At 38.8% G+C, this 15,203-nt stretch overlaps 1 protein-coding gene and 1 non-coding gene across 2 annotated transcripts; one reads left to right on the top strand and one right to left on the bottom strand.

Moving 5' to 3' along the window:
- Positions 1-932: 932 nt before the first annotated feature.
- Positions 933-1,004, bottom strand: trnap-agg. The gene has a single exon. It is a non-coding gene; the product is annotated as a tRNA-Pro (tRNA).
- Positions 1,005-2,277: 1,273 nt separating this feature from the next.
- Positions 2,278-7,773, top strand: wnt11f2 (wnt 11, family member 2). Its single transcript, XM_036581014.1, has 5 exons — positions 2,278-2,369; positions 4,127-4,362; positions 5,507-5,784; positions 6,294-6,586; positions 7,599-7,773. The coding sequence occupies exons 1-5, from the start codon at positions 2,278-2,280 to the stop codon at positions 7,771-7,773; spliced, it is 1,074 nt and encodes a 357-aa protein (XP_036436907.1).
- The last annotated feature ends 7,430 nt before the right edge of the window (positions 7,774-15,203 follow it).

Below are 15,203 nucleotides of genomic sequence, written 5' to 3'. Positions count from 1 at the left end.
TTCTAGTGATAAACAGGTGGGCCTTCAGGTGGAAAATGATAATAATCCCTGAACTAAAACAACTTAATCAACTAATCAACAATTGGCACAGTCTATGAATAATGTACATTGTGTATATATATATATATATATGTATATATATATATATATATATATATATATGTATATATATATATATGTATATATATATATATATATATATATTTTTTTTTGAGCTTCACTTTCAGAAAATGACATTTTCCACCGCTTTCACCAAAAATGTCTCAATACCTATATAAACTATATAGGTATATATAATAATAACTATATAAAATAACTTATGTAAATAGATATTTACATAAATTAAAAAATATGAATATATATTATTTTTTATAGCAATCATTTTGGTAACAGCATTGAAGGAAAATGAGATAATGAGAAATAGAATAAGATTATATTTTGCAGAAAACAACTACATAATGCAAATTCATGTAAATCATAATTAAATTAATATTCCATTTTTTTTTAAATAGGGAGAGCAGGTTTGGGTAGCAGGGATGCAGGGCACAGATAAAGCATTTTTTTTTATTAAATTAAATACATTAATAAGGAAAATGAAATTACTTGGAAATTAACCAAATAACAATGTAATAATGATGGTGCTACTGGAATCTTTTAATGAACATATTTCATAGAGAAGTTCAATGTCAGTGAGCTGGGACAGCCAAAAATCACAATTTTAAACATTTTAAGTGTTTTGTACAGAAGTACAGAAATAATTAAAAAGGTAATCAGACAGAAACTGAACTCTAATCGTGGAAAGTGCCTGTTATGCCTGGCCGCCTTTGTTGCCTCCATTATCTGTGTGTTTATTACGTTTCTAGTAACGCTGAATAAAGTTAAACAGGTTAAGTCTATATATACACAGTGCATCTGGAGGGAAATGAAAAGCAGGGCTCGTCCGGGATTTGAACCCGGGACCTCTCGCACCCTAAGCGAGAATCATACCCCTAGACCAACGAGCCAGCGCGTTGAGATGCCTCGAAATATGTGCATTTAAAAGAGTAAAACGTTCTCTCTGTTCTTTATTTTGGGTTTTATCTGTTTGTATGGCTCGGTTTTGTTCGTTTGGGTTGTACTTTAAAATGTAAATTTGGGAAAACAGTTTATCTCAGTTCAGTTTAACGGAGTCCGCCTGTGTTTATGCGTGTAATACCCCTGGTTGCCTGTGAATGTCGCTGTTTCGCTGGAAGATTTTAGTTCTGCGCACCAATACATTCATCGTCACATTAAAAACAAACAACTGACCAGTAATTAAACATATAATATGTATTACTAACCTTGTGATAACAATGTACTCTACTTATATCAAAGTTATAATACAGATACTGATCAGAGATATTATTCAGTTTGTTCCTAAAGCGAGTTCCTGGCAGAGTCTGCAACACTGGCCATAGAAAAACACCCCAGCATTGCAGTGTGCTATGGGCTCATCATCCACTCCTGATGTTAATTAGGCTCAGGAATCCGGATTAGCTGAAGTGCCGAGAAGATTCAAATGCAAATGAGCACCTTGTTGATCCAGTTCCAGAAGAAAAGCTTCAAAAGAGAGGAGCAGGACTGATGGTTTCTGTTGGAAATGCGCATACAAGTTAGCGCTGTCTCTGCCGGCCTTGCGGCCTGAAGAGCTTTAACCACACAGCCAAACTTTAAAATCACTATTTTACACACACTTTTATAGACGTTATATTAAAAAGCTGCACCAAAAACATTCAAGGGACTTTTATATGAGAGAAACGAGTAGCCTGAGACTGTCGGGCTAAAAGCTAAAGCTTAGCAACTCTCCAAATGCTAACATTGATTTCCCCAAATGGAAAACTGGAAAGTTTTGTGTATTATATGTTTATTCTGAGGACACCTTTAAAATATACAAAACCCCCTAAGAGGCAGTGGTTAAAATAATTATAATACCAATAATATTTCAATAAGTTCGCAATAATTTTGTTTCCTTGAAATAATTTTGTGTACACTCGTAATAATTTTGCTCTCATTTGCACAAACGTTTAAAAGGGAAGGCAATGTTGTTGCAAACACATTTTTTTTGTTTGTTTGCAGTTGCACTTAAATAACAGACATATCACTTTTTGGGGGTTAAAGTTCTGTGGATGTCACAGTTGCTGTTATGGCGCCCCCTGCTGGTCACATGCAGCGTTACTGAGGGGCGGGGCCTCGCGGTGAGGTATATAAGCGCGTGATCGGCCAAGTGGAGCGCCTTAAGCTTCGAGCTGAACGTGAAAAATGTGGAGAAGTGCGGATCTGTGGCTACAGCGCCCCCTACTGCTGCTGCAACTACTGCTGCAGCTACAGCGAGGAGAGGGAATATACTGGCTGTAAGACTCTCTTCACTCTTTACTGCTGAGGATCACTGACTGTTTACATTGCTGGCGTTTATTTGATGTTTTGTTTGTATTTGGAATTTAGTTTTGATACTAATTTTTGTTTATATTTTAGCTTTTATTTGGACTTTAATTGTTGGTAATTTAGTTGTGATTTCTAAATTAGTTATGTGGCTTAGTTTTGATTTGGAATTCAGTTTTTATTTGTAGTTTAGTTTTGATTCAGAATTTCAGATGTTTTATTTGTATTTGAAATTTTTGATTATTCTCTACTTTGGTTTTTCCTTACACTTTAGTTTGTGTTTGCAGTCAGTTTACAGTTTAGTTTTAGTTTGTAATTTTTTTATTTTCAAATTTTTGATTTTTTAAAATCCCAATGCTCATTACTGCAAAATAGCCACCTATCTATTCCTCATCACTGAAAATGATCATTCTTTGCTTTTTTTATTAGAAAAAAATGTGTCTGTATTGCTTTTAATTGTTGAATCTCTTTAATATTTTCCATGTGAACTGTAAGAATGTGAACCCAAACAATATTTTGGCTGTCAATGTGTTGCGATAATAATTAGGATTAAGATACTTCCTCTGACAACAATGTGCAGATTGTGCAGAGAAAAGTTGGGGAAAAAAACATTATTTACAGATTTATCTCCAAACATTTTTGTGCTGCGATGATGAGAATTTTGTCACTGAATTGGAAAAATATTACTAAAAATTAATTTAACATCAGTTAATACATTCTGGTTTATCTTATCTTATTATTCATCCAGGCATCATTGATCGATATGTCATGTTCACAAAGATAACCTGTGTGTTTTTCTGGAAAAGTCCATTTTTATTAGTGTTTGCAGTGCCAGAGTGCAGATTTGAACGATCTTGCTCCAGTCATCCACTCATGTTCTGCACGTTTTAGTGTTGTTCTTGCTCACATGCCTGATTGGACCTCTCTAAAGTCCTACATGAGATTAAAATGTGAGTGTTAAAGCAAGAAAACACTAAAGTGTGGAGGTCACACTGTGCTGTGGTCTGCAAAGGGGGGCAGGGAGGTCACTCAGTGGCCAAAATAGGCCACATGCCTGAGTGAAATAGGCTGAATATAGTTTATTGTTTGTTATTTATGGGGACCAGTTGCACGATAAGCTATATAAACAACATAACACAATAGAATCTCTTGTTGAGAGACTATTTTTTGCATTGTTTTAACAGCAATTATTAATATGGCACTTAAAATTAGTATCAGCTAAAATTTCTTGATTGTGGCATTGTAAATTGTGTGGCACTCCATGGCCACTTTATCAGAAACCTCTCCCTTGTAGCATCATTACACTTAGAGACTGTAGCTCTTTTGTCAATGTACAGTTTGTATCATACATCCTCTAATCCTTCATCAATGGTCAGTTACTGAGTCACTCCTGGCTATTTTTATTACATGTCACTATCATGTCAGTCTCACTGCTATGCTGAGAATGGACCACTACCCAAATATCTAGTCATTGGTGGTCCTATAGTGGTTTCTTTCCACTGAAGAATGGTGTGGAGAGGGCCTGTTAAACTGCAGTACAAGGTGGGCTACGATTTGTAACTGGACACAAAGTGCAATACATAGTAGGTGTTTCTGATAAAATGGCCAGCTTCCCAGCAGGTGGACCTAATATACTGGCATCTGTAACACATTGTTCGCCTTGTGTTGATGCTATAGCAGATCATATACCTTGTTTACGTTATTCATGGTGTCTGTGATTGCTTTGCAGTGGCCTGGCATCCCGTGGTGTTCCTGCTAGTTGGAATCACACTCAGCACTGCAAGCTCCTCCATGCTCTGGCTCCAGACCAGCAGCAGCTCTGCAGGAGGAACCTGGAGCTGATGGGCAGCGTGGTCCAGGCAGCCGATCTGACCAAAGCAGCCTGCCAAAGCTCCTTCAAGGACATGCGCTGGAACTGTTCATCCATCCAGAGCGCACCAAACTTTAGTCCAGACCTGGCCAAAGGTAAGACTGTCTACTAATGATACAACACCTAGAGTGTTTGTTTGTTTGATTACTATATTTTTTTTGGTTAGGTTGTTTTTTGGTTCAGCAAGTTTGGTTCAGTTGGTTTGGTTTGGTTTTGTTCAGTTGGTTTTGTTTGTTTGGTTCAGTAGATTTGGTTTGATTGGGTTGGTTTATTTCAGTATATTAGTTTGGTTTGGTTTTGTTCAGTCAGTTTGGTTGGTTTGATTCAGCAGGTTTACTGTGGCTGGTTTAGTTCAGTAGGTGTGGTTGGTTTAGTTCAGTAGGTTTACAGTGATTGGTTTGGTTCAGTAGGTTTACTGTGGTTGGTTTGGTTCAGTAGGTTTAGTTGGTTTGGTTCAGTAGGTTTACTGTGATTGGTTTGGTTCAATAGGTTTACTGTGGTTGGTTTGGTTCAGTATATTAGTTTAGTTTTGTTCAGTATGTTTGGCTCAGTAGTTTTGGTTGGTTTGGTTCAGTATATTAGTTTAGTTTTGTTCAGTATGTTAGGTTGGTTTGGTTCAGTAGGTTTACTGTGATTGGTTTAGTTCAGTATGTTTGGTTGGTTTGGTTCAGTAGGTTTGGTTTGATTGGTTGGATTGTTTTGGTTGGGTTTTTTGGTTCAGTATGTTTGGCTTGGGCGGTTTGGTTCAGAAGGTTTGGATGGGTTAAGCCTTTGTTGAATCTGTTTTTGTTTTCTTGAATTTGTTTCCTTCTTTTGACTGTTCTTTTAAATCGGTATGCTTGTTTTGGTTTGGTTTATTGAATTTAGTTTTGGATTAATTGTCGTTGGTTTAATGTGTTTACTTGGTTCACACTGGTTTGCTTGCTTTGCTTTGTTGTGTATCTTGGTTGGTGTTTACCTGTTTTGTTTGTCATTGTTTTTGTAAGTATGTTAGGTTAGTCTGTTTTTCTTATTTTTGTTATTTTATCAGGAACTGACTACCAATGAACCAACATTGACTACCAATGAGCCAAAACATTCATCAAACTTTCCCGTTGGGAGACAAATAAACTCAAATGACTATCAGCCGCAGAAAAAGTGTGTGTGAACAGGATTGAGGGATTGCATTTCATTTTAATGTATGGTTTGTTTGTCAGATTTATTGAACAGCAGAACTAATAAACTCTCTCTCTCTCTCAGGTACGCGTGAATCAGCGTTTGTGTTTTCTCTCTCTGCGGCTGTATTAAGTCACTCTATTGCCCGCTCGTGTGCGTCCGGCGCTCTGCCCAGCTGCTCCTGCGCTCCGGCCCCGGCTGAGCAGGCCTCGGCCGATTTTCGCTGGGGGGGCTGTGGGGATAACGTTCGATACGGGCTGCAGATGGGCTCAGCCTTTTCCGACGCTCCGCTCAACAGCAGACGTTCTGGACCCCCAGCCATCAGACTCATGCACCTGCACAATAACGCTGTGGGCAGACAGGTAAGAGTCTTCACCCAGTACAAACCGAACATCATCTCTAAAAGGAGCGAACAGAAATGTAGGAACAAACCTGCTAAGATGACTGCTAGTACTCTTTTAGCTGTGGTACACACTTTTCTACACTTTTTATAGACAACTGTACAGCTTTTTAAATGAAACTGTAGAAGCCATGTCGCCCCCTACACTTCCTGTAGTGTATTACAGTCTGTCAGAATGACTGTGTGGATCATATGAACATTACAGATTGCTGAAACAGTGAAACAGTAGTAGCAATCCTGCCCCCTACACCTCCTAGCATATTACAAGTAAATTAAGACTTTTTTATATTCAGCGTCACCCATAACAAATTGACATTTATGGTTATTAATTATTAGGTTTATGCCTTTTACACAGCATTGAATATGACTACATGGATTGATGTGCCATGATCATTGTTGAAACGCTTGGTAAATATGGGCCACGTTAGCTGTGATTGGTTTGTATGTTTATAAGTGTTATCATTGATGCAGGCAGTGCTGGACGCATTGGAGACGAGGTGTAAGTGTCACGGCGTCTCCGGTTCGTGCTCAGTGAAGACGTGCTGGAAGTCCCTGCTGGATGTAGGCCACATTTCGGCTCAGCTGAAGGCCCGCTACCTTTCAGCCACTAAGGTGGTCCCGCGCCAGATGGGGTCCCGCAGGCAGCTGGTCCCCCGGGAGATGGAGGTGAGACCGGTTTTGGAGAACGAACTCGTCTACCTGATCAGCTCACCTGACTACTGTTCATACAACGCCAAGCACGGCTCGTACGGAACCACCGACAGGTATGTACAGGATCAGACTGCATGAACAGATATCACAATACCTACATTTAGAGCCAGTTATTCGTTCAACTTAATAAGAAACCGTAGAACAGACTCAGTTTATATCACAATACCTACATTTAGAGCCAGTTATTCGTTCAACTTAATAAGAAACTGTAGAACAGACTCAGTTTATATCACAATACCTACATTTAGAGCCAGTTATTCATTCAACCTAATGAGAAACTGTAGATTTTGATCTATATAACAAGTAATGGGAGCTTATTCTCAGTGTTAACTGCATGCCAAAATTACTAATTTACTAAATTATTTTGCCTAATGCCTCACTACAGCTCACACACTGGCAGCTGTGGGCGGTTCTGTGTGATCCACAGTCCTAATCAATCAGTGTTATTGATGAGCGATTAATCCGTCAGTGAGCTGTAGTGTGAGTGGATTAGGGTTAGGCATTAGCAGATCATCAGTAACCTGAGAAAGTGTTGGGGTTAAACATTACACACCTGTTTCTCTCACACACACACACATACACACACACACACACACACACACATACACACACACACACACACACACACATACACACACACACACACACATAATGACACTGTAAGAGATACATGGGAGAAAAACATTAGCCATCAAACTATAACTGCAGCTGCAGTAAATTAACAATTAATTCTTTTCAGTTGAATCTTTTGGGTGAATGAACTAGATTTACTTCCTTGAATCAAACAATAATCAGAATCAGAATCACTTATAATCAGAAAATCTTTGCAGACACCCTGTAATTGCCTTATTAGGTTATGGTAAGCTAACATTTGCAGGAGATTTGCTGTAGTTTGCTAATATCGTTTGCAGTCAGCACACACATAGCGATAAAATGACAATAGGCGTGTGATGTTGAATGTGTGAATGCCACAATACCAATTTGTGCAAAGTGGAAAGTGTGTAAAGCTCCCGATTAGTACTTATCCTCCACCTAAAAGTCAGTATATGTGTTTTCTCTCCGCAGGCAGTGCAATAAGACAGCGAGTGGCAGCGATAGCTGTGGGTTAATGTGCTGCGGCCGTGGCTACAACACCTACACCGAGCAGGTGGAGGAACGATGCAACTGCCGCTATCACTGGTGCTGTTACGTCACCTGCAAGAAATGCCAATACACTGTGGAGAGACACGTCTGCAAGTGAGCCGGAGAGAAAAAGACTGACACAGAATCTTCTGCAACCAATTCTATTTATTTTTCTCTTTCACACTCCCGAACTTTGTACCTCGCAAGTGCTAACTTGCTAAAGGAAGTGTGGGGCGTGCTAATTTTGGAAAATGGAATGGACTAAACCTTTTAAACACTTGCAAACATGGAGACGAATTCTCACACCTGAAATTAGTTTGTGAAGTTATCTAACTTGGCTAAACTTGGTAACCGCCAAGCTACACTTCAGCTATTGGAATAGGCTAAGCTAGCATTAGTTAATGTAGCTTAACTAAACAGCTAAGCCTCACTTGGCTATCTAGTGACCTGCTATCTGGACAAAATAAGCTAGCTAGCATTAACTTAGCATGATGACAGCCAAGCTACACTTAGCCAACTAGTTTTCTGTGCTGCTATACACTAATAATATGACTTAAACATAAAATCAGCCAACCTACACTTAGCTAGCCAGCATACTGCTCTGCTATCAGTTTAAGGTAGCCTAAATTAAAATTGCTTAATGTTAGCTAACTTGAAACGTTACTTTCGAGAGATTTACTGCGGTTTTACCGATATCGTTTGCAGACACAATGATCAAATGATCACACCTGGCTAGCTGACGTTAGCTAAAGGTGTATATCTTGCACACACAGCTTTTAGAAAGTTTAAAGGGAACTTCTGGAGTGCCTTTCTTTCCCGGGATCGGGACACGCGGAAGCAGCAAGCACTGGATATTTTTTTTGTTGGGATGCGGATGCGAGGTTTGAGGAGAACCATCTTGGAAGCCTTTGTGTGTTTGTATTTGAATGGAATTTCTCACAGGAGTGAAGAGTGAAGCACTGAGAGAAGATTGGAGAGAGAGAGAGAGAGAGAGAGTGATGAAAGACTCAGATTCCTGGGTGAATAGACTGAACAATAGGATGGGCGAGAGACAATGGGCCGAGGTGTCAGACTGAAACTCCAGAGGTGGAAACAACAAGGACACAAACACTGATTAACCTGCTCCAGAAACCTCAGAGAGAAAAGAGAGAGAGGAAAAAAGAGAGATGTGGGGGAGGGGTAGCATTGTCTGCTACTACTTTCTTTATTTATTTATCACTGATGTCTCTTGCTTAAAGTGATAGTTTGGCAAAAAATAATCAAATTGACCCAGTTTTACCCCCTAAATCCAAACTGATCGGCTAAGACATGTTAGCTGCCTGAAGTTCGCTTCTTTATGTGTGAAGCACTGGAGCTAAGCTAATGTAGCTACCTAATGGAGGCCTACACCTCCATTAAGCTCTTCAAGGGTTCTTTAGTAAAGGCAATGGTTCTATTTAGAACCACGAGTTTGGTTCTATTTAGAACCATGAGTTCTGTGTAGAACCATTTGCCTGGTGGACTGGTTCTTTAGATCTACAACAAAATTCAACACATTGTCCATCAGTCTCAAGAACCATTTCACCACACAAAGGACCATTTAACCATATATGGTTCTTTCAATCACCTTTTTTGAAAATAGTTCTATATAGTTCCAAAAGGGTTCCTCTATTGTTTCCATGTTAAGCTTGTACCAATAGCAGAACGCTTTTTGGTGTTATATAGAACCACTTTCATAAAGGTTCTGTAAATAATCATACACAAAACACATTCTCCATCAATCTGAAGAACGATGTCACTATGCAGAGCATGAGGAGGTTCTATACACAATTCATAGTTGTAAATAGCCTTTACTAAAGGACTTTTGAGGAACCATCTTGTTTAAGTGTGTAATGTGTATAGCTAGCCATTAGCATAGTGCCTATATCATCACCTGCTCACCGCTAATAGACTTACTGATGCTGTATGACTGTGTTAGCTATAAACATGTTATAAGGTAAGTTAGCGTAGCTAAAAAGTAGCTAAAGAACTATAGATAACAGTGCGTCATACGGTGTCAGCGAGTATTAGAGGCGAGCGCATGGTGATTTAGGTAGATAGTTAGCACCATGCTAATTAGTGGGGTATAAGATTCTTGTTAGCTTCTTAGCTACATTAGCTGCACCGCTAAAACTTAAAGAATCAAACACGTTTTGGCTGATCAACTACATTTGACCCAAGGGTTGGGGGGAGGTGTAAGTTGTTTTCTGACAGACTATCGCTTTAACAGTTGTTGTACTGTAAATGTAAAAATGCTGAGTATATTGTACATTTTGCTGTATCATATGTAACTGTATTTATTTTATATATAAAGTTTATTTGTTTGTCTCAGCACTGCTGTTGATGTCGTTAATGGTCACGTGCCACATACATCACACGAGTGTGTGAATGTGGCACCCGCCCCACCCGGCCCCGCTGGGGTTTTGGTTGGGGGGGACGGATTTAAAATGCTTGAGGTGAAAAAACAGCAGTGGGTCGCTTTTCAGTTCTCCCTCCTGAAAACATGAAAGAGTTCTTCAGGATATCAGCAATTCACAGATTAGAGATTCAGATCAAACCATAGAGAGAGAGAGAGAGAGAGAGAGAGAGAGAGAGAGAGGGGGAGAGAGGGAGAAATATATCACTGCTGTTGGAACAAAACCTTGTATCTCCAAAATGGTAACTTTACAGGAGAAGCAAAAAGGTTACTTTACTTTTAATGTAAGTCAATGGAACCAGAATTTTTTTCAAGTCATTTTGTGTCATTTATTTTGGTCCATTCATTGTGAAATTTACATACAATGTAAAGAGCAACAGGCATTTTTAAATATTGTCAAAAGCAGAAAAATGACTATTTGTACGTGTGTGTGTATGTATATATATATATATATATATATATATATATATATATATATATATAGAGAGAGAGAGAGAGAGAGAGAGAGAGAGAGAGAGAGAGCCTCTTTTGTAGATTCTTTTGTTTGAGGATTTGGCTGATTGTTATCTCACTATTACGGAATAAAGAGAGAAAGAGAGGTTTTAGAGATTAGTGTAATCTACAGTGGAGATAATACAGGGAGAGATTACAGCTGCTGAGTTATTCACACCACTGCGAGAGAGAGACACGCATAGAGAAGAGAGAGAGAGAGAGAGAGATTAACTTTATCAGCTCACTTCAAACACTCACTCTGAGACTCAGTCTGACTCACAGCTCATATTAATGCAAATCACGTTTGCTTTTCTTATCACTAAACCTGCAGCTGAACCGCCACAGTAGTGTATTCTTCTCTCTGTCTCTCTCTCTCTGTCTCTCTCTCTCCCTCTCTCTCTCTCTCTCTCTCTCTCTCTCCACCTGGTGTGTGTATGTGTGGAATGTGGTTCTGTATTTAACTCACTCTAGAACACTGTTTACAGTCCAGCGGCAAAGAAGTGTAAAATAGACTGGAGTTGACTCTGATTCCAAGAGATGGGAATCAATGGAGTCGATTCAGAGAGTCAATTCCAAAATACTGGTTCTCGATTCCAAAAGTCAAGCCTTTTCACACGTGCTCTTAAAATGAAGTTAGAAAGCGTTCAGTCTGAACGCACGCCAGAGTTAAAATCCTGAGATTTATTCAACAATTTTCCCGCACACAACCCAGTTCAATTCCCAGGAATTTTTTTTTAAAAAAATTGTTCAATATAGGACGAAAAAGGATTCTTCTATTGTATACAAGCTTCAGTGGCTTAACTGCACCCTTTAAAAAGATGGTTCTTCAAGGGTTCTTTAGTAAAAGGGAATTGTTCTATATAGAACCATGAACGCTCAAAGAACCATTTGCATGATTAAAGGGTTCCTTGCATGGTGAACTGGTTCTACAAATTTATGGAGGTTGTGGTTCTATATAGAACCTTTTGAAAAGGGTTCTATATAGCACCAAAAGGATTTTTCTATTGTATACAAGCTTCAGTGGTGTAACTACACTCTCAACAAAGATGGCACTTCAGCAGTTTTTTAGTAAAGCCAATGGTCATATATAGAATCATAAACACCCAAAGAACCATTTGCACGCTTAAAGGATACTTTGCATGGTGAAATGATCCTACAGATTGATGATGTATATGGTTCTATATAAAGAACCTTTTTGAAAATGGTTCTACATAGTTCCAAAAAGGATTCTTCTATTGTATATACACTTTAGTGGCATAACTACAATCTTTAAAAAGATGGTTCTTCAAGGGTTCTTTAGTAAACACAATGGTTCTTTATAGAACCATGGGCACTCTATGAACCATTTGCATGCTTCAAGGATTCTTTGCATGGTGAAATGATTCTACAGATTGATCATGTGTTGTATATGGATCTATATAGAACCCCAGACACTTGAAGAACCCTTTCTGAACCTGTAAAGGCTGCTTGTGCTTTTTTAACCTATTTACGCAGGTTCGCATAGTGTTCTTTAAAACGAATAGTATGCAATGCTTACACCTCTACCTCTTATATTGCCATCACATGGGTATGTTAGCTTCACTTTAGCAACCACCGGGGATACCATAGCAATGGCCTAACAACACCTTAACAACCACCTGGGATACCATAGCAATGGCCTAACAACACCTTAACAACCGCCTGGGATACCATAGCAATGGCCTAACAACACCTTAACAACCACCTGGGATACTACAGCAAAAACCAAGCCCAACAACCATCAAGCAGTGCCCTGACAACAAACTGGAATACTATGTAGCCTTGTAGTACCTTCATAGCAACACAATAGCAACTACCTGGGCCAACACTGTTCTGCAACAGCTGTAACTTTAGAAGTACTATAAACAACTCAAAGTTCATTCATAAGCTTCACCTTTCTAGTTTCATCTTTACTGTCCGTATGAAGGTCCAGATGTTCTTCTGAAAGAGCTCTGGAAGCTGAGTGACCACTGAGTGAGTGAGCGAGCGAGTGAATGAGAGAGAGAGAGAGGGAGATTGATGACCAAGCTGGTGTTCTCTGCTTCATCACTGTAGGTTTTTCAACCTGGGGGGTAAGACACACACATAGCAAATACCTCGCATGCCTCTTTAACTGTTCCATGCTAAATCTGGTGTAGTTGACGGTGGTCACTGTGGGCTGAATCAGAAACAAAGCCCACTGCATGCTGGGAAGAAACTCACTTCTCACTCACTAAAAACATCATCCAGCTTTCATATGAAGAACCTTAAAGAAGGTTCTTATTCACTTTACTGCTGGTTCTGCATCCAGGGAATGCCGGAGGGGTCGGATGAACAAATGAATGGATGAATGGTCTAGTTAGGTTTGCTGGGTTAGCTTTAACTTAGTTGTAAGCTTTTGCTTGAGGGTTGATTTCCCTTGGTGGTTAACTTTTGTTTAGTGGTTAGCTTTCTCTTGGTGGTTAGCTTTCTCTTGGTGGATAGCTTTTGCTTGGTGGTTAGCTTTCTCTTTGTAAGATTCTCTCATTCTCAGCCATGTAATTAATGAGGATACTGCTCACATTTGCATGACGCAAGATTAGGACCACCCAATTTACATCGAAAGAGGAGAATGTTGACAAAATACATCACTCATTCAGCAGATATTGGAAAGTTATTCACAAGATATACTTTGTACAGGTATATTGTGGCCTACAAGAGCAACATTAACCTATTTAGAAAGAAAACATGGATTTAGGTTCTCTCAATCAACAATGCTGCATTTGAGTGGTGTTGAAAACTTGGAAATACCAATTTTTCCACCTGTAAATTGTGCTTGAACAGCAGACAAGTCTGTATTTATAGCTAATAAATTCTGGATTATAGATGATACATGAGTTCCCAAGATGTGAATTATACCATCACCTTTCACCTTTTTAATGAGTGAAAAGCATTAAACTTGCAGCAATGCAAGTGATGCAGAGGTGAATGTATCTTTGAACAAATTTGAAACAGAGTTTAAATTTACTAGTAAAACATTTACTTTATTTATTTACTAGTTAAACATCTAGTATAAAACCTTCCAAAGAGCATCTGAATGCAGCACAATATTGTAGTATTCACCACTTTGGAAGAAGACACACAGCTGATGCACAAGTCGTTGTGATTTATTAATCGGCTGTAGTCGGCCACATCCACACCGGACACAAAGAGAGCTTTGTCTAACAATTCGCTCTAAGCCTTGCTGTGTCTTGCTTCCTCTGCTGTTAGCATTAGTCTAGTAGTAATCTAACAGTACACAGCCAGCAAGCTAGCCCTGCCTTCATAATAAGAGTCCTTTTAGAATAATGCAGCAAATAAATGCTGCAGAAGTAACACTCTAAAATTAACATGTAGAACATTTTGAACACACTGTGGTCCTTTGTTCCACCTTCCTCACCTAGCTAGCTCAGATACTGTCCTGTATACAGTGTTTCACTCACTAATACATCACATTATGGAAGGAGTGTGAGTTAAACTGTACTACTAACTGTAGTACAGAGAATATTATTTTAGACATTAGCAATTATATTGTTTGAGAGTAATATTTTAAACTAAAAAAATAAATAACCTGTTTGGCATCTAAAATTTGCTATTGCAATCGAGCTACAAGGCTAATGTAGCTAACAAATAATGTCATTAGCATCGTTAACTGCATGTCTTGTCTCAAACTGTGTGGAGTTGTTCAGTAATCTCTAATAGACCTGATAAAGCAGTTAATCTGTAAACATGGACTGAAGTACAAACACAAGTGAGGCTACTGTTAATGTGTTTAGCTTTACTAAAGTACATTGGTTTAAAGGGAGAACTATGTACATTAGATTTTTAAACTGTAGCAGTGTGTGTGTGTGTGTGTGTGTGTGTGTGTATGTGTGTGTGTGAGTGGGGGGGTGCAGATTGGGTCTGTGTGTGTTTTCCATTAGCCGCTGGGTTGAAAGTGTGCGTAGTGCAGGTGGAAAGGTTAAAGGTCAGGGTAAAAGGTCATGACCTAGTCAGTCTATGGGGGGGACAGAAAAAAATAAACTCAGGAATAAAAACCGCTCTGACTGTCGGAGTGTGTGAAGGAGTGAATGTGCGATTTAGTTTAATGTTCAGTATTTATACTGTAAACATATATGTGTAGGAGTGTATTACACCTGAATGAATGAATGAATGAATGAATGAAGAGAGGCTCTAGCTGCTGTAGGTTGTGTGTTAGAATGAATGAATGAATGAATAAATGAATGAATGAATGAAGAGAGACTCCGGCTGCTGTTATTGTGTGTTGGAATGAATGAATAAATGAATGAATGCATGAATGAATGAATGAATGAATAAAGAGAGGCTCTAGCTGCTGTAGGTTGTGTGTTGGAATGAATGAATGAATGAATGAATAAAGAGATACTCTAGCTGCTGTAGGTTGTGTGTTGGAATGAATGAATGAATGAATAAAGAGAGGCTCTAGCTGCTGTAGGTTGTGTTGGAATGAATGAATGAATGAATGAATGAATGAATAAAGAGATACTCTAGCTGCTGTAGGTTGTGTGTTGGAATGAATGAATGAATGAATAAAGAGATGCTCTAGCTGCTGTAGGTTATGTGTTGGAATGAATGAATGCATGAATGCA

Source organism: Colossoma macropomum, unplaced genomic scaffold (genome assembly GCF_904425465.1).
Source record: "Colossoma macropomum unplaced genomic scaffold, Colossoma_macropomum, whole genome shotgun sequence".
NCBI lineage: Eukaryota > Metazoa > Chordata > Actinopteri > Characiformes > Serrasalmidae > Colossoma > Colossoma macropomum.
The sequence above is the reverse complement of the archived record's forward strand: the minus strand, read 5'-3'. Positions and strand labels throughout refer to the sequence as shown.